General features: G+C 38.4%; 1 protein-coding gene across 4 annotated transcripts in view; it reads right to left on the reverse strand.

Moving 5' to 3' along the window:
* LOC126183548 (uncharacterized) overlaps positions 1-20777 on the reverse strand; it is a 363013-nt gene that overhangs the window by 102076 nt on the left and 240160 nt on the right. For all 4 annotated transcript variants that reach the window (XM_049925624.1, XM_049925623.1, XM_049925622.1 and 1 more), the window contains 2 exons: positions 8650-8724; positions 7133-7207 (listed from right to left, as the gene is read on the reverse strand). In XM_049925624.1, the coding sequence (XP_049781581.1) occupies positions 7133-7207; positions 8650-8724 (150 nt within the window). The remainder of the gene's footprint in view (positions 1-7132; positions 7208-8649; positions 8725-20777) is intronic.

Here is a 20777-nt window from a genome sequence, read left to right on the forward strand (position 1 = left end):
GGGTTTAGTACATAAGACCAGTATTTTAAGTACATGACTCATGCTTTTATGTATTCTGATAGGGAATGTCAACCATATTTATGTTGTTTCATAGTTGTGAGGCTGATCCAACTCAGCAGCAATTTAGGGATGGAAAGTGAGGCAATACTGCAGGTTAAGAATCCCTTTAAGGTTATCTGGAGAAGTTCATGTGGGAGCGTGTAAGGATCAACACTGTATAGAAGAATAAGCTCAGTGAGGCAGCAGTTCAGTGATACCACTGTCATTGGTTATGGCAAAAAAGTGGGAATTAAGTAAAAGAGAATGGTCTTTGACAAGTATAACATGATTTAGTCTGGAGTGGGAAAACTGCTGTAGCACTGATGCCTTTTGAAGAAAGGTTGATGACAATGCCACAGGTCTGTTTGAGTTCTGATGTGTGGGGAAGCTAGGTTCAGTGCATTTGGTGGGCAGAGGTGGTCACCTGGGCACAGCATAATAGTCATGAGAAGTTGGCTGCAAAATTTTATGGAGGTAATGGTGAAGCAATGGTATCACACAATGAATATATGAGGCTGACAGGTTGTGATTGTGAGTCTGTGTGGCACAGGTTTCAATTTTCAAGTTGGGATGTAGCAATTAGGAATTCCACAGAAAAAATATTTAACTGTGGACAGGTAGCTTATGGACTCTTCAGTAAGGTTGGCTTAGTTTTGTGGGACTAAACTAATGAAGATTGTCTGACAGAATATGTATGGGTGGAGGTAGTTGTGAAAAGAAGGATCATAACTGCACAGTGGTGAGTTCTTTGGTCAGAATATGAATAGGCTGAGAAGGGGGGAGGGGTAGTTTACAATGAATGGGCTAAGCAGTCGGCTGGCCTCAATACTCATATTTTCCATTCTGATGAAACTGATGTTCTCGAATCATACACCATGTGCCACCTCCCAGTTGAATATACGAGAGTAATCCCAAAAGTAAGGTCTCCTATTTTTTTATATGTACATTGACCTGTTTATTTCTACAATGGTTTACATCTACATCTACATCTACATCTACATCTACATCCATACTCCGCAAGCCACCTGACGGTGTGTGGCGGAGGGTACCTTCAGTACCTCTATCGGTTCTCCCTTCTATTCCAGTCTCGTATTGTTCGTGGAAAGAAGGATTGTCGGTATGCCTCTGTGTGGGCTCTAATCTCTCTGATTTTATCCTCATGGTCTCTTCGCGAGATATACGTAGGAGGGAGCAATATACTGCTTGACTCTTCGGTGAAGGTATGTTCTCAAAACTTTGACAAAAGCCCGTACCGAGCTACTGAGCGTCTCTCCTGCAGAGTCTTCCACTGGAGTTTATCTATCATCTCCGTAACGCTCTCGCGATTACTAAATGATCCTGTAACGAAGCGCGCTGCTCTCCGTTGGATCTTCTCTATGTCTTTTATCAACCCTATCTGGTACGGATCCCACACTGCTGAGCAGTATTCAAGCAGTGTGCGAACAAGCGTACTGTAACCTACTTCCTTTGTTTTCGGATTGCATTTCCTTAGGATTCTTCCAATGAATCTCAGTCTGGCATCTGCTTACCGACAATCAATAAACATCAGTTTACAGCTTGATCATTTAGCTATTTTTCGACACAATCACCATTTCTGTTGATGCATTTTTGTAGACGCTGTGACAGTTTTTGTATGCCCATGCCTTACCAGCTCGCCACCATGCTGTTCAGAAAGTTATGAACCTCTTCTTTCACCTCGTCGTCGGAGATGAATCGCTGGGACCACAATTAACATTGACCAGTACTGTGAGACTCTGAAAAAACTCAAACGGGCAATTCAGAACCAGAGAAGAGGAATGTTGAGCCAGGGCATACACATTCACACTTGCCCACACATCGCTCGGCAAACCGTTGCTCTCCTGCAATAGTTTCAGTGGAATATAATCGCCCACCCACCCACCCTATAGTCCTGACTTGGCACCCAGTGACTATCACCTATTCCCTAGGTTAAAAGAACATTTGGCTGGAAAGCAATTCAGCTCCTACGACAAGGTGAAAGAAGAGGTTCATAACTTTCTGAACAGCATGGTGGCGAGCTGGTATGACACGGGCATAAGAAGCCTCAGCGTCTACAAAAATGCATCGATAGAAATGGTGATTATGTCGAAAAATAGCTAAATGTTCAAGATGTAAACTGATGTAAACCATTGTAGAAATAAACAGGTCTATGTACTTATAAAAACAATAGGAGACCTTACACTTTTGGGATTACCCTCGTAAGTGCTGGATTGGTCTCATGTTGCTATCTGCCATTTTCTACTGCAGATCTATCAGTGACATTTTCTACCCACTCAAAAGCAAAGATGCCTTGGAAAGCACCCATGTCATCTATAAAATTGAGTGTTCTTCGTTTATGTGACCACAAAGCAACTATTCACTAGGAAGATGGGCCACAACCAAACAGTAGCTAAATACTCCCTAGATATCAGCTGAACAGCATGCTGTTCAATATCAAGTACTTTAATTTAATGGATGCTACATGATCCCCCCCCCCCTCCACATGCACAAAAATATCATCCACATCATTACTTGCTACAATGCGCCCAGTCCCATTTCCATCTCATTCAACCTTCATGGCCACATCAAGACTTCACACTTTCCAGCTCATATTTCTTGATCCAAAATTAGGCAGCAACCTACTTGGCAGCAATATCTATTGAGAATATATTTAAAATGACAAGCAGCAGTAGTTACAGGTACTCCAGTAAGCCTTATCAGCAAACCCCTTTACACTCTGAACAAGATATTCCCACTTTTGAGCTTAGCAAAGGTGGTGCATCTAGACACAAACTGTACAGTTGGTGATGGCCATAAATATAGCATTATGGTAGGTTCCAATCAGCAGCGGCAGTCTATAGGGACAGTTTCATTTTTGTCTAAGTATACCACTAGTTATATGTACTCCACATGCATATCTTGTGACACTATGAAGGGGGTTCCAATTCGTGGAAAGTTTACCTCCATCAGCATGTACATTGTTTTGTTAACTGCTACGGACAATTTATTGTCTCTACACCACTACTCTATTTGAGCAAGGATTGTATTTCTTCTCGCCTCTTTGGTGATTTTATCCTCAACAGTAAATGTTAGGGGCAATTTGATGTAAATGACCCAAAAAGTTGGTCAAAAAACAACCCTAACATGCATCCCTTATTGGTGATCTTATAACTGCCATATCTGTCGGATGAACTACAGATAGGAAAACATTGTTTTATTTTATGGTCAAGTTCATTATTTCTGTCTTATTTCATGTTTTTCCACTGTTACATTGAAAATGAAAATATACTTATAAATTATACTTATTGACATCAAATTTGCATATTGAGAAAAAGCAAGATTCATGTTCAACCTATTAAATGTAATCAATTACAGAAGTAACTCTGCAACTGTACAGTGTTGAAAGGTATTCAGACAACAACGTTGTTGTAACTTCAAAGTTCTCGTCCGAGACATTAGTCCACTAATACATCAAACTCCGTGGCAGTATGAAAACAACCACTCCAATCTACATTTGAAAATGGAAGACAAACTGTCTTTCAGCACATGAACTGAAATTCAACAATGTCCCTAGTGATGTTAAAAAAGTAACTATATCTGTCTACCAATAATCTAATGTGCAATGTCTACATTTCCTGATAACATAGGCAGTTGGTTTATGGCTAAAGTCTGCACAGATCTGTAGCCCGTCAAAATATTTACACTGCTGAAACCTGCCACTGAAAGTATCCTTCACAAACTCTTTGCCATATCACCACTAATAGAGTTCATCGCTGTCATCTCAGTGTTGGAAGAGGAACTTTGGACTGTGAACAGACATGCATGAATTTGTGGCTTTAACAGCTGCAGCCTAGTTTGAAGATGCAACACAGAGTTTTTTCAGTGCTTCCTCCACCTGAGCCTGAAATATTTGTCTTCATGTTTTCCATAAGCTTCCCATTTCACCACTAAATCTTTATTTTCTAAAAATAATGAAGCTATTATCCAATGCTTAACTTGGAATAGAGGTACTGTTATATCTGCTGATGTAACATTTCCTGATTTTTGCACGACAAAACATAAAAAATGATGCATTTTTGACAGACTTTTAATCTGGTGCATCAATTAAACAGCATATTGTCATAATCAGCAAGCATAAATACAAAAACCATCAAATATGGCACTATAGCTACACAAACATGTAAACCAAAATTGCACCTGCAAGATCACATACTGAAAACGGCTGGGAGAAGAAAACTGAGCATGTGACACGCTGATTTGCACGTTTGTAAAATGAAAGTACCGTATATGGTGGTTTTCCTACTTATACTAGCATACTATGAAAATATGCAGGTTAATTGAGTGACTGCATCAGCACTGGAACTGTCAGATTTTTCGAAGCCCCTGAAACCAATGCAGGGACAAGTCCCATCTCTAGTTCATCCGTCTGCAGTTTCTTCTTCAACTTTGTATTTTAGAAGATGAGTTGTTTTGTAAGAAATGGTCACTCCAATTGTCTGTTACTTTGTTTTAATTCTAAAGATTAAATACAGTCATGATAGATACTTTTGTATTAGTTATAAAATTTTAATACGGCAAAATACAAAGGAATATTGTCTTAATTTTTATCCAATTCAATTTAAATATGGAAATACTTGAAAATTTGTCACAATATCATGACAGAATTTTGTATTTTATAGAAATAAAGTCAAGTCAAAAAGTTTTCAGTACAATTATTGATATTTTGTGTAAGCAAATATGTTCTTTTAGATACCTAAAGGGCACTGTTGTCTGCCTTTAGATAGAGCTTTGTGATCTGCAGGGATAGGAAACTGTAACAACTCAGGTCTTGCAAACTGGTTTGGCACTCAATACACATTTCTAAACACTTTTCCCTTCTTTGCAAGATTCTCATACCTGGTAGTTGCTGTGACATTCACTTATGTCTGGTGATTCAATGTGAATAGCTTTAAGAGTACTGGTCCTAGTTCATGCATAGGCTTTGGCAAGTTTCTCCATGACCTTCAGAAGGAAATCTCATCATCTTGTTTTGATATTTGTTACTTCTCTGTAGATTACCCAAGCATTGATGCCTGCTGAATCACTATAAAAAGTATTAACAGGGCACCACTTCTTCCACTATCTTTCAATACTTGCAGGCCATCATGTCAACAGCATCTACTCTATACTTAGTTTCACCGTAACATGTCACTGTGTCACACTTTGACTTTGTGTCAGTTCCAATGTGTACAGCTGGATGCAAGGATCATATTTTCATTTTTGAAGATTAGTGTTGTATAGCTCCTCCCTAGCTTCCTTCATGAATTCAGGAACTTGCCTTCTAATTTCATTTACTACACCAAGCAAGTTTTATCACTTTGTTTTCAGATGTCATGCTAGTGAAACTGAGGTGAAGTAGTGGCCACATTCCTTTCTTTATTTAGGTTTGGATCTAAAATTTTCTTCATTTTAAATTCAATAAGATGTTCATCACCAGGACGAGTTTCATCATTACCAAATTATGGGAAAGCATTTAGCATATATTTGGAATCTTTATTGAGAGCCATCCAGTATTTTTGCTCATTCTTGTCAAGTTTTAAACCCACAAACTGAGTGAATCAAAACCTGTATCTGAACAAGAACAACCGATCATCGACACAAATATATCAATCATGAATGTAGGTGCTTTCACAGATTGCTATGAATCCTACTATACAGCTGAGAGGAAGCAAAAACTGGCACTTTTTAGTCACTCCAACTGTGTTGGGCTCAAATCAGATCTGAGGAACCTCATGATTTCACCGAAGTGTTTATGTGACATTACAGATTTGTAAAATAATATTACCTGATTCTCTTATCATCCAGTTCCAATTCTATTCCTTTGGATTCAGTGGCACATGCAAGATAAGGACTGCATCAACTCTTCTAGTGGTAATGACCACTCATCATTTCTCAACATATTACATGTCTCTGTTTCTGTGCATTTTTGAATGTGTTTGAGAGTAAGTTCATCAATAAACGAAATCCAACCACGGAAGAGAAAATCACTGATAACAACTTTACATGTATGGAGGACAATCAGAATTCTCCTGAAGAACATTTACATGCTGCACTTACAGTTTCATATCCACATTGTAGCAGCACACACAAATAAGGCTATCTACAATGTATGGTAATCAGCAGTGCTTAATTTATTTAGTGGGACAAAAATGGTCCATCAGCAGTTCTAATGTTAACGATTTCTACATGAAAGTAGCAGTTTTGGTACAATTTGCTATGAAAATGAACCAAAAAATTGGAGAAAGGTTATCTTCATTTGAAGTCACATCTAGGACATGAGTTCTTTATGCAGAAAGTTGATGGTTATTTTAAAACTGATACGCAAAACCACATCCTTGAGGTAATTCATAAAAAAACTAACAAAAAATAAACTGAGACCACTTAAATCATTACACAATATCAGCTACCAATATCAGTAAATGAATGTCCTCAGATTTACATTGTTACACAAAACTGGGGGAAATGTCAAGATTCGCAACATTCTGTAACAACCACCGATTTCATGTTATGTCAAGGGGATTATTTTCTGAATTATTATTTATGTGAAACATTCAAGTCTCCAAATATAACATGTCCAAGTGTCTGGTGATGATATCAGGCACAAAAACACTGAAGGACAACACAAACTGTCAAAGGTACCAACAATGTATGTCACCATTGAATCATTAACTGTCTTAAAGAACTGTTGATTAGTCTAGTGAAGAAATGGGATAATCTGTGGTTTTACTTTATGCAACACTTCGGAGCGATCACTATAAGGAGATCTGTGCATTACCTAATGACACAAAATGTGGTAACATAGTCACCACAATGAACTCTCACATACAATGTAGTACAGAACAGAATGAGCAACTGTTAACCTGGTTTGTAGGAATTTGTTCTTATTTTACAATGGAAATTTTACATTGTAAAGGGAAAACAACCCTACACCCATAACTTTTTGATCTAGATATTGCAAGATGATAGCAAAATTTAAAGGTGCAAGGTGTATTTGAGCCTTGTGTACTTTCACTGTAACAATTACAGTTCATCAGGTAACTTAACGCATACAACTTACCAGCTGTCACTTTCCCTCTCTCATTCAGCAAACTGTCTGATCCTCTAATTGCAGATGGGCGGAGATCTGCTGATCCTGTGGATTTGTAAAAAAATATTTAGAGCACTGTTGATACCAGACTATACAGGAAAGATTACAGCACAAACAAACATGTGTCTGAACCTAAATTGAAAATCTGAGACAAAAAAGAAAGTCATATTGTTAAGATGTAATTTTAAATGATGAGCCTTATTTTACTTTCATTACTGTTGGAGGAACATAGAAGGACTTCAAAAAGTAAGTTATACATTATTATAATACACCAATTTTTATTGAATGCTGCACTACACTCCAAAGTGAAACACAGAACCATGACATTATTTCTCAATACAGTCACCAAGTTTCTGTAAACAATGGTCGGAATTCTGTACCAATCATTCAATTCCTTGACAATAGAAATCCACACCTTGGCCACAGAACCATTTGTGAACTGTTGTGTGAATGCCCTCCTCATTGTAACCCCCCCCCCCCCCCCAGGTTTTCTTTTAGCTTGCCAACAAGATGGAAATTGCAAGGTGCAACATCTGGACATCTCAATTAGCATCACTCTCATCTGCGCAGCCTTTGTCAATTGTCGGCACAATTTCATTACTGCTGGAGAGACTGCTGTATTTGGTCCATATATCGCCCAACTTTCACAGTGAATCTGTGTGCAATTTAGATATTTCGCCCACAAGAATTTTACTGTCATTGGTATTTAAACTTTGGATTATGTTTCCAGTTTTCACGCTATTTCATTCCCACACAGTGATGTACCTGTTATCCACACAACGGCAGAGCTGTGCCTGCAGGAAACTTGTAATATGTACTCTCTTCTGACAATGCACCCCCCCCCCCCCACAATGGTCTTAGCATAGGATGACACGTGTAACTGACCTTTTGAAATCCCTATGTACTTAGAATTATCTTCATAGGCTTCCTTGCTATAGTTATCTTTTTGTAATGCATGTTCCACAAATACAAATCAAAGGAGACTCAGTAAATGAACTACAGTTTAACTATGTCCAATTGGTGGTAGTATGCCTTACTCTACCTTCGTCATATCAGCTCCAAATTAATCATGAAAACCATAGTTTAAACATATTTCATCCACGAAACGGAATCTAAAATGTCTGCCTTTATTGAATCATTCAGTATCTCAAACAGCTGCTGAATAGCCTTATCTTCACTTACAAGTGCATTACTTGACGACACAAAATGTGGTAACGTAGTCACCACAATGAAGTCTCACATAAAATGTGGTACAGCACTGAATGAGCAACTGTTTTCCTGGTTTGTAGGAATCTGTTTTTATTCTATGAAGGCAATTTTACATTGTATAGGTAACGCAACCCTACAACCATTAGATTTTAGATTAGATATTGCAAGATGATAGCAAAATTTAAAGGTACGAAATGCATTGAGCCTTGTCTACTTGTACTGTAACTATTACAGTTCACCAGGTAACTTTAAGTATACAATATAAGTATACAACTTACCAGGTGTCACTTTCCCTCTCTCATTCAGCAAATTGTCTGATCCTCTAATTGCAGATGGGCGGAGATCTGCTAATCCTGTGGATTTGCAGAAAATAGTTAGTGCACTGTTGATACTAGACTTTATAGGAAGGATTACAACACACACAAATTTGTGTCTGAACTTAAAATTAAAAATCTGAGGCAAAAAAGAAAGGAATTTTGTTAAATACATAACTTTAGATCATTCAGTGGATATTATGAACCTTATTTTATTTTCATTACTGCTGGAGGAACGTACAAGGACTTCTAAAAGTAAGTTATGTATCATTAAAGTGGACCAATTTTTATTTAATACTGCACTACACTCCAAAGTGACACACAGATCCATGGCATTATTTTTCAACACGGGTACCAAGTTTCTGTAAACAATGGTTGGAATTTTGTATCAATCATTCAATTCATTGACGATAGAAATCCGCACCTTGGTCACACTTCTTATCTAAAAATTCATCTATTGAAATGGAGGAGTTGTTATTCAGAAATTGTTTTAATTGGTTTTTACATGTTGATTGGCTATCTGTCAGACTTTTAATGCTAATTTGGTAAATTTGAATTGGGATGGGTTATTAATAACAAATTTCATAAGTGAATATATGTATTGCGAAGGCACTGTGAATATTCCAAGTTCCTTAAATACATCCCTGCAAGGTGATCTTGGGTGGGCTCCAGCTATTATTCTGCTTACATGCATTTGTGCAATGATTATTTTTTCTCTTAATGATGAACTACCCCAAAATATGATGCCATGTGAAAGCAGTGAATGAAAATAGGCATAGTAAGCTAATTTACTGATACATTTATCACCAAAATTATATGTTTCAGCAGATCATCAATGTGATTCTTCCAATTCAATTTCACATCACCCAGAAATTTTGAATATTTTGTCTTGGAAACAGACTTCTGTTCAAAGTCTATAGTTATCAAGGTGTTATGCCATTTACTGTACACAACAGTATATACTGCATTTTCTCAAATTTTAGTGAGAGTCCATTTGCAAAGAACAACCACTTCATGATTTTCTGAAAGACATTATTTACTATTTCGTCAGCTAATTTTTGTTTGTTGGGTTTGATTACTATACTTGTATTATCAGCAAATAGCAGTAGGTTTGCATCCTCATGAACATAAGAGTGACAAGTCATTAACATATATTAAGAACAGTAAGGCACCCAAGTCTGAACACTGTGGGACACCATTCTTGATACCTCCCCAGTTAGAGGACTCTGCTGATTTCTGCAGCCTATCTATACTGTTAATTTCAACCTTCTGCATTCTTCCAGTTAAATATGAATTAAACCATTTGTGCGCTGTCCTCTCATAGCACAATACTTAAGCTTATCTAGAATAATTTCATGATTCACACAGCAAAATCCTTTGGGAGGTCACTAAAAATCCCAATGAGTGATGTTCTTTTATTCAGAGCATTTAATATTTGATCAGCGAAAGCACATATACCATTTTCTGTTGAAAAGCCAGTCTGAAAATCAAACTGATATTCTGTAAGTACTTCATTTTAACAAATATAAGAACCTACTTTTGAATACATCACTTTTTCAAGAATGTTGGATAAAGCTGTCAGAAGTGAGATTGGGCAGTAATTTTTAGCATCAGACCTATCCCCTTTTTATGCAATGGTTTAACAATAGCACATTCCAGTCTACCTGGAAAAATGCCTGCTTCAGTGAGCTACTACACGAATGGCTGAGAATCCTATGTACCGGTTGGGAACAATCTTTTAGTACTGTCTTGGAAATGATATAAATTCCATACAAGCTTTACCCTCTGCATATGTCTATTCCCCCTTACTGATAACATTGTGCTAGTCACACCGATATAAGAGGCCGACCAGTGTTCACATTAACACTGGTATATGATGCGTGTCATTTCACAGGTGGCTCTCCCTTTAATAGTACATGTTTTACCAGTTACAGGGCTGGTAAAGGTGGTGGTAGTGGGATGCATAGGCTAAGTCTTGCAGCGGGGAAGGTCACAAGGTTAGGAGTACTAATACCTGTGCTCGTAGACATGTTTTTACGAAGTTGCCTACAATAATTTGTTTAGGATTCACTACACTGCAGGGCCTTCTCACGATCATCTTTTGCTGATTTATTTGCAAATTTGACAGCTATTTTCTTTTCTGCCCCCCACTTACCTTGTTTATAGGTAATTCTTTCACATTTGTGTGTTTGATTTGTGCCAAACTACTCTGATCAACTTTTACTTCTATCTCCTAGATTACTTTATTTCTCAAGCAAAGTAGTTTACATTTTCTCCCATGACTTTCTCTTTTGATTGCACAGTTTTTAAAATGTTCTCTCTTTTGACAACTTTTCTTATCGACTTTTTCTTTCTTCATATCATATAGCCCATCTGATTTTTCTGGATTTTTTCCCCTTGCTATTCTTCCATTTTCCTATCCTTTTCCACACTCTGCTTCACTTTTTTGCCACTCCCACCATTTATGAAACTCCAAACTGTCCTCTCTTGCCATATGTATGCCATCATGTATTACATCCATTCGTTGAGAAAACATGCTTTTGCACTATCAAAACTATGGTCCCACATTCTGTATCTTGAAACCAGCTCATCCATTGGAGTTACTTCCTAGGGCCTGACACAGAGTCCCTGTTTCTGGATGTAATCTTATTCTACATCAGGTTTTTTTACAGTTTCAAATATAGCAACCTCTTGCACTTACTGTGACCTGTACGCCTAATATGCCAATTTCCACTCCACCCTATTTCTCTCCTCCTACAAAATCCTGCAGTTATCTGCCCCTCATGTTTCCTTGGATGGTATCTCCTAAGTCAACTTCAAACTGCAACAACATGCTGGACTTCGCCTCAAAAAGCTATCCCACCTTCTAAACTACTTCAACAGTGGTGTTTCCCTTCCTGTCCCTCTGCAGCTCCCTTAAACAACCACACCATCAACCATCACTCCTCTAATACAAACCGAACTTGACCAACCTCCTCAACATCCCACAGCCTTCACTACTGCCCACCAGACCAATAACAACTCACGATCACAAGAACCAGTCACAACAATACAGTGTTCCCAACCTCTAGTCTAATGCACTCTCACCTCCTGAATTATCTATATTATCACAGGGTCTCACTTTCAGCCCCAAACCTGCATTTTGGTGAAGGTCCTTCTTTCCTTCACATGTAATGTGAACTGGAAATAAATCTTTGCAACCCAATCCCAAAACTTTCCAACAGTGAACCTGACATAGAACCCTGCCTTGAACAGTTGCTTTTCACCACTGATGCCACATCCCTCTTCACCAACAGCCTCCACATAAATGGTCTGTCTGCAGCTTAACGTTTCCTCAGTCAGCGCCAATCTGATTCCAAACCTATGACATCCTTCCTGCTCACTTTCACCAACTTTATACTTACCAACAACTACTTCACCTCTGATGTGCAGACATACAAACAGATCAGGGGGTACAGCCGTGGTAAACAGGTGGCTCCTTCTTATGCTAACCTTTTCGTGGGTTGCTTGAAGTAGGCTTTACTGGGATCCAAAAGCCTTCAGCCCCTGGTTTGGTTTAGATACATTGATGGCCTCTTTGCCTTATGGACTTATGGTGAGGCTGACCTGTTTAAATTTCTGGAATCTCTAAATACCTTCTCCCAATTAAATTTCACATGGTCCTATTTCAAATCCCATGCCACTTTCCTCGATGTTGATCTCATCCTCACCGAAGGTCACCTACACACTTCTGTCCACATTAAACCTACTAACAAACAACAGTACTTACATTCTGACAGTTGGCACCCTTTCCATGTCAAATGTTGCCGCCCATACAGCCTTGGCATTCAAGGCAAACATATTTGTTCAGACGCAGACTCTTTACAGCAATATATCACCATTCTCACCTACATCTTAACTGGACATAATTGCCCCACCAGCATAGTTTGAAAACAGATTTCCTTGGCCATCACATCCAATACAGGTACTGCCGATTCCTCCAAAACCGACTTCGGAGCACACCACTTGTCACACAGTATTATCCTGGTCTTGAATGTATTAACTAGCTACTTCAACAAGACAATGACTTCCTACAATCACTCCCTGAAATGAGATCCATTCTGTCTGAGATTTTGCCCACCACACCTAGAACAGCTTTCCATTGCCCTCCCCGTCTCCGCAATATCCTTGACAGACCCTATGCTCCTTCTGCACCCATCTCCCTACCTGTGGCTCCTACCCTTGTGACTGTCCCTGCTGCAGCACTTGCCGTATTCACCCTCCCACCACCACTCCACAGGTGGGAACTAGCGCTACAACACATCTTTGGTTCCCGCCATCCATCTTTCATTTATGTTAATTTTTTCCATCTCAGTATTTCTTCACAGTAACTACTCCTTTCTTCACTCCATTTTAGATTTCTACACCTTTCATTTTCTGACCTGCCTATTTTTCACCGTTCCCCTCCCAACTCTGTTACATACAATGCACTTACCTTTTCATTCTTAACTCGTGTACGATTTTTTAGCAGTAATCTCTGTCTTGCATATTATCCTGTCTTCCACCTTTAGGCTCCCAGATTTTCAATTCTTGTCCGGTGCAGTCCCCAACAATCAGTCTTTCCTTCTCATCCCATCCAATAAAGTCTCCTCTTATCCGGGGTCCTGTGGGTGGCTTTTCCAACTCTACCCACTTTCCTAAACCTCTCCAGATCCTTTTCCTTCACCCATATTCCGTCCCCTTCAACTCTTCTGCTGAGAGAAGGAGCCACTGGCTCTGAAAGCTCGTGTAAGCAAAACCTTTGTGTTTTCCCCTGCTGCCTCTTGGTGAGTAGGTTTTTTATCTATCCATTATCATTGAGTTTGATAGAAATACAGTCTTCCCATGCTCTCAGCTGCCCTGTTTCCCTTCTAACAATATTCCAAAGTGTTTTAATTTCATTACCAGAGGTGCTAATCTCAGACATAATGCACAAACTTCGTGACTTTTTAATAACTTTTCTTAGTACAGTACTGTAGTCTTTATAATGTTTGACTGTTTCTGGATCACTACTCCTTCTAGCTATAAAACAAATTTCCCTTTTCTATTTACAATATATTTTTATCTCTTTAGTAAGACATTTATTTTTTGGTGGTTTCTTCCAATTATGTTTCACTCTTTTCTTAGGGAAACAGTTTTCAAATATACTCACAAAGGTATCACGAAATAGGTTAAATTTTAAAGTAGAATAAGGTTCCCTGTGCACTTCCATGGCTACTACCTAACAACAGAACTTTCCTCCTACTTTCTACTATTTTCTGAAACAGGCGGTTTCCTGGTGAAAGTCTGTTGATTATTAACTACACTTACATCTACTTGAGCCTCTTCCTTATTTAACTGAGGTAGCAAGGCAAATCTATTTTTTGTGTCATGATGAAACTGTCAGATACTGTTCTCTTTTGGTGGCCCCTGTTCCTTGCTACCACTTCCCACCTGTCTTCACCCTTACCCCCCCCCCCCCCAACCTCATCAGTTCCTCCATAGCATTATCCAGTTCAGCCATAAGGGCTCTAATCTTCCCCTCCTGTTCACCTATTTTCCTATCCCTTGAACATACTTTGCAATACCATGGAAGAGACCCATTTACTTCCCCAATTCTCATGTCACTACATTCCCCTCCAATGCAGCCATCTGTCACAACAGATGCATAGAACCCCCCACAGCCGCTCAAACACTTCTCCCTCAGGCTAACCATATCACAAGTGCGGAGTATGCTTTTCGAAACGCTGGTACAATGAAACTTCAGTTTTATATTTTTTGCTATTCTACACCATAAATTTTTACCCCTTTGAAAAACCCGTAAGATAAGCACTAAAAATTATTTGCTTTTACATTTCTTCCTACTAAGATTTACTTGATTCTACATTTTTACTCAACATCTCACTTGACTTCATCCCATTTTCTTCCTATTGACATCTGATGTGACTAAACGAGTTACAAGTGGCAAAACAGACAGATGGTTCGCACCGCAAATGATGGCAGAGTTAAGGGAATATTTTAGGCAGTTGTGGGGAGGGAAGACATGAGAGAGGAAATCCTGACATAATACACTATTGGCATTGCCAACACAACTTGCAATTTTTAGCTTCACCGCGTATGATGATGGGTCAAGTACATTTCACACGGCTTTTTGCAGGAACTGACGTAATCATAATGTGGTGGTGCTGTGAAGACGACCAGATAGGAGGCTATCAATTTGTCGATTGCTACAGTGTTAAGTTGATGTTTACGGATATGTTAGTGACAGGAGAATCGCAGCTGCAGCAAGAACTCTTTAAGCAAATATTTTTGTAGTTGCGTAATGTGCAAAATATTTTTGTGACTAGGAAGAATATGGATGTTATTGCTCATTGTTTCACTCACAGGACTGTAAGCTGTCCTCTTACATTTCTCTCCAACAACAATCTCGGGAGGCACAAAACACTCAGAAATAAACAGCAAATGTTTATTTCATCCTTTGTTCTCTAACCAGACAGAAATGTTAAACAACCTACAACCTCTAAGTCAGCTAACCACGACATTATCTATTATGCTGCAGGATTCTCATCTGAATTTTGTATTGTGCATTAGTTATCATAAAATCTCTTGAAGCCATAAATTGTTGATGCTTTGTTAACTGTCATTTAATGATAAGTGTGATGTATTTGTTACATACTTTAAGTACTCTGTTGCTTTGAAATGGCATACTGCTCACATACGGCACACACTAAGAAGGAAGCAAATAATCGAAAGGCACACAGTTCACACAGAGGTTGTTCGCAAGTGCTCACAAAGGCTGATAGATGAAAGCTCATCAGTGATGTCACAATTGCAAAAAGTAGTGTGAAACTGCACCCACACTGCCACTGGAAATATGTTTCTTTTGGGAACATCTTTTCCTACAGTGTATCACAACTGGCAGTAAACATTTTTCAGTGTATTTTCATCATCTGCAATGCTATTTGTTGCATTGTTTTTGTATTGTCTGCCAGGTCATGTCTAGAGACGAGGAAAGTGTAATATGTGTTGCTGCATTATTAATACTTGAAGGTTCATGCAAACACTATACACAACATCATTGTCATTCATTAATTTTTTATTTATTTATTGTGACTTGTGACCTGAAGGCCGTAAGCATCTATCAGTGTTCCGTACTTTAACAGAATAAGGTTGCATTTATCAAAGAATTTCGTAATTGGTTTTAAAACTACATTATTATCTTATGGATGGTTTGTATAGTAGTTGGTAATATAGTTGGCAATATATGTAGCTTGTATAAAAGTTGGTAACATTAGTTGTAAGAAATCGATTTGTTTGGTTGCATACAATCGTCATCTTTGGTGAGCGAAAACACACCATACAACAATTGGTGGGAAAAGCTTGCTTCATATGGGAACTGAGTATATAAGAGATCTCTATAATGAAATTTTCACTCTGCAGCGGAGTGTGTACTGATATGAAACTTCCTGGTTTTCTGGAAAATATGGCACCACCGTTATTTAGAGAAAAAAAAAAAAAAAAAAAAAAAAAAACAGAAATGTCAGGAAAGCAATTACAACCAGACATCTTGTTAGTCTTAGTTTTTTGTCAACGGGAGATTAATTTCACAGCCATGAGTATATATTTCACATCTGGAAGCACGCTAGGAGAATCCACCTTATTTTGTCTTCTATGCAGTCTTTCTCAGTATTCTACCAAATGTAGCAGCAGTTTTCTCCAGAGCATCTAGTTTTATTGCTGTTCTTTTACTACTTTCTTCATATATTCCACAAGCAGCTGTCAGCCTGGTACAACAATGACAGCTTGACACTCTACTGCCACGTCCACTGCACCTCTTCTGTCCCCCACCCACCCACCCACTCCCCAGAAAAACTTCATATAGCAAGAGAAAATAAAACACTAACAACTCTATAAAACAGATCACACAATGCGACATATAAGCATACATTTTCACTGTGCAGTGGTGACATGCAGTAGCTGGATTGAAACATTTCCTTTGATCTGTACCAACACTGCTACAGATAGACGTTCGTGTTTCAGAAGATGTTTCCAAACTGTGTCCACATCAAGTAGCTGGAAACATGTTTCAAGCTTAGTATCTATGTGGCCTGAAGTCTTGTTGACCAAAATAAACTGCCATTGGCTACAGAAGGAAAACACGCACCATGATGTTAGATTCCGACACTTTTCACTGTACTTCACAGTTTTCGGTTTAACACAATGTTCATCAGCTTTTTTCTGGGTGAACACAAAGGAAAGATGTCTCAAAAATGCGTGTTTTGGCAAATAATTTGTGGTCATAGAATGTCGGAAAATAGGTCAATTACCTTGTACCCAGATACCAATTTAAATTTTTTGACAAGTTTTTACATGCTGTTACACACCTGTGATTTTTTAAGAACTGATAAAATTCATTACCACAAATTATTTTATAAACACTGTATTCTATGTCTAACTTCCTTCACTTATACAGATTTTACACAATTGGTGAGGATTACAATTTTTATCATATATGCCAATCATATATGTTTTCGCTCGTATTTTGGGGGCTTTAACATTTTTCTCGATTCTGCGTTTTCCTCAATTTTACAGTTTTTAAGCCTGAACATGATGGAAAGATAAAATAGAGGTTTCACTGTATCCACTTCCTCTCAAGTTACTATTTTTTGTACACAGCCATCCACCAACTGTGCTCAGTAACAACACCATTATCACGCAAATGGACAAAAGAAGCAGTGACAACTACAAGAAAGGCAACAAATTAGCACATATATTAAAGTGATCCATTTGCAATAACAAACAAATATATTATAGCACCATTGACAGCACTGGAAGGCAGTTAAGAATTGAAACAGAAAAGGATATTAAACAAAATACACTCAAAGACAAAAAACACAATGTACCATGCAGGAGTTATGCAAATTGGTCACAAACTGATATTCATACAGGTATCATCGGAAAATGCAGAATTATAAACTCTGGGAGCTGATGGATAAATGCGTGATGCTGCAGTGCAATTTCAATGCACGGCTGACAAGTCTAGTAAACAGAGGACATGTCAATACCAAGGCACAAGCCTTTGCAAATTTCATTCCGTGTATTAAGTCAGACAATAACGACGCCTTGCAGACAGGCATGTGAACAATATACGTAGATGTCAGCATTGGAAAGAGGATGTGTACTTGGGCTCAAGGAAGCTGGTTGGAGTAGTCAGTAAATCCCTTGACATTTGAATACAAAAAATGCCACTATTCAATGATGTTGGCAGGAATAGGTGAACCATGTCCGAACAGAGCATCAAGAAGGAAGCAGTCGACCTAACAAGAAAACATAACGTGAGAACTGACCTATCGTCAGAGGGGCAATCAGCACTTTGGATTCATCTTTATCATCAATCCGAAGTGCAACTGGTGCTTCAGTGACCACAAGGACCATTAATAGGTAGCTCACATAAAGGGGGCTGAGCTCATGGTGCCCCTTGCATGAACTACCATTGATCTCTGTACACCTACAAACTTGTTTGCAGTGGTGTTGTACACATTGGGCCTGGAATCTCATTGACTGGAGTAGAACTGCCTTCAGTGACGACTCCCGCTTTGAAATGAACCCTGATGACCAGCGAAGACATTTCTGGAGACACCCTGGACAGCAGTTGGTGGAAAATCAAAGATACTGTATCCCCTGTTTTGCTGTCCTCCATCACAAGACGTTCTCGGCTTACATTTAATCAAGATAATGCCTGCCACCACACAGAAAGATCTGGGCTTGCTTGTCTTCATCCTTACCAAACCCTACCTTGGCCAATAAGTTCCCTGAATATCTCCCCAGCTGTGAAAGTTTGGAGCATTATGGTCAGGACCCTCCAACCACCACGGAATTTTGATGATCTAACATAACAGTTGGACAGAAATTGGTCACAATGTCCCTCCGGAGGACATCCAGTAACTCTAACTATCAATACCATGCTGAATAACTGCTTGCATAATTACTAAAGGTGGACCAACATGTTATTGATTTGCTCAATTTGTGAAGCTCTTTCTCTTGAACAAATCATTCAATTATTCTGTAATGGTAATCATTTGTTTCCCTGTACATGTACATCACATCTACCAATTTCCATCCCACTCAGATCTCTCTCTCTCTCTCTCTCTCTCTCTCTCTCTCTCTCTCTCTCTCTCGTGTTACAATATACATGACATGCAGCCTGCAAGAGCAATGCTTTTGCAGCAAGATCACATCATTGGGGGTAACAAAGTACTAAATACTGTGCTGGTAGCATTGTTAAGTTTGGACAATGAGCGATCTAAGAGAAAGTAAATTTATAAACTGTTGGTTGATTTGAGACACCTGGGAGTAACAAAATACTAAATACCATGCTGGTACCACCATTAAATTCGAACAACAAACTATTCAAGAGAAAGTAAATTCATAAATTGCTAGTCGAGTTGACACATCGAAAGGTAATCTGCTATCCAAGTTGTAACGTAACAACATTACAAACACGTATGTTTGTGATGTATCCTATTCTTGTTTACCAATATTCTAAGTGAACGTTTTTTGTGAGACTAAACATAGTCTATTTTGTGTGTTACTACTTGTATTCCTTGCATCTGGGTACACAATGTATGTGCTGTAACAGAAATATTGAGAAAGCTGTTATGAAAAAACCATATCTATATTACGTATTAACTGTAATTCTGTACAAACTGATCATTCCCTTATTAGAAAATGCCAGTACATTTGGAATGTCTATCTATAAACATGGATACTCTGCAAATCACATTTAAGTACCTGGCAGAGGGCTCATCTAACCACCTTCACAATTCTCTATTATTCCAATCTCGAATAGCGTGCAGAAAGAACGAACACCTACATCTTTCAGTACGATCTTCGATTTGCCTTATTTTATTGTGGTGATCATTCCTCCCTATTTAGGTCGGTGTTAACAAAATATTTTCATTCAGAGGAGAAAGTTGGTGATTGGAATTTCGTGAGAATATTCCGTCACAACAAAAAACGCTTTTCTTTAAATGATGTCCAGCCTAAATCTGGTATCATTTCTTTGACACACTCTCCCATATTTCCCGATAATACAAAATGTGCTGCCCTTCTTTGAACTTTTTCGATGTACTCTGTCAGTCCTATCTGGTAAGGATCCCACACTGTGCAGTAGTATTCTAAAAGAGGACAGATAAGTATAGTGTAGGCAGTCTCCTTAGTAGATCTGTTACATTTTCTAACCGTCCTGCCAATGAAACACAGTCTTTGGTTAGTCTTCCCCACAACATTTCCTGTGTGTTCCTTCCAATTTAAGTTGTTCATAATTGTAATACTTAGGTACTTAGTTGAACTTATAGCTTTTAGATTAGACTGATTTATCATGTAACCGAAGTTTAACAAATTCCTTTTAGCACTCATGTGGATGACACACTTTTCATTATTTAGGGTCAACTACCAATTTTCGCACCATTCAGATATCTTTTCTAGATCGTTTTGCAATTTGTGTTTGATCTTCTAATGACTATTAGTTGATAAACAATAGCGTGATCTACAAACAACCTAAGACGGCTACTCATATTGTCTCCCAAATCGTTTATATAGATAAGGAACAGCAAAGGGCCTGTAACACTGACTTGGGGAATGCCAGAAATCACTTCTGTATTACTCAATGACTTTCCATCAATTACTACGAACTGTGACCTCTCTGACAGGAAATCACAAATCCAGTCACATAACTGAGATGATATTCCATAAGCATGCAATTTCACTACAAGCCGCTTGTGTGGTACAGTGTTAAAAGCCTTTCGGAAATCCAGAAATATGGAATCGATCTGAAATCCCTTGTCAATAGCACTCAACACTTCATGTAAGTAAAGAGCTACTTCTGTTTCACAGGAACGATGTTTTCTAAACCCATGTTGACTGTGTGTCAATACACAGTTTTCTACGAGGTAATTCATAATGTTTGAACACAATATATGCTCCAAAATCATGCTGCATATCGACGTTAACGATGTGGGTCTGTAATGGGACTACTACTACTACATTTCTTGAATATTGGTGTGACCTGTGCAAATTTCCATTCTTTGGGAACC

Source organism: Schistocerca cancellata, chromosome 4 (assembly GCF_023864275.1).
Source record: "Schistocerca cancellata isolate TAMUIC-IGC-003103 chromosome 4, iqSchCanc2.1, whole genome shotgun sequence".
Lineage (NCBI taxonomy): Eukaryota > Metazoa > Arthropoda > Insecta > Orthoptera > Acrididae > Schistocerca > Schistocerca cancellata.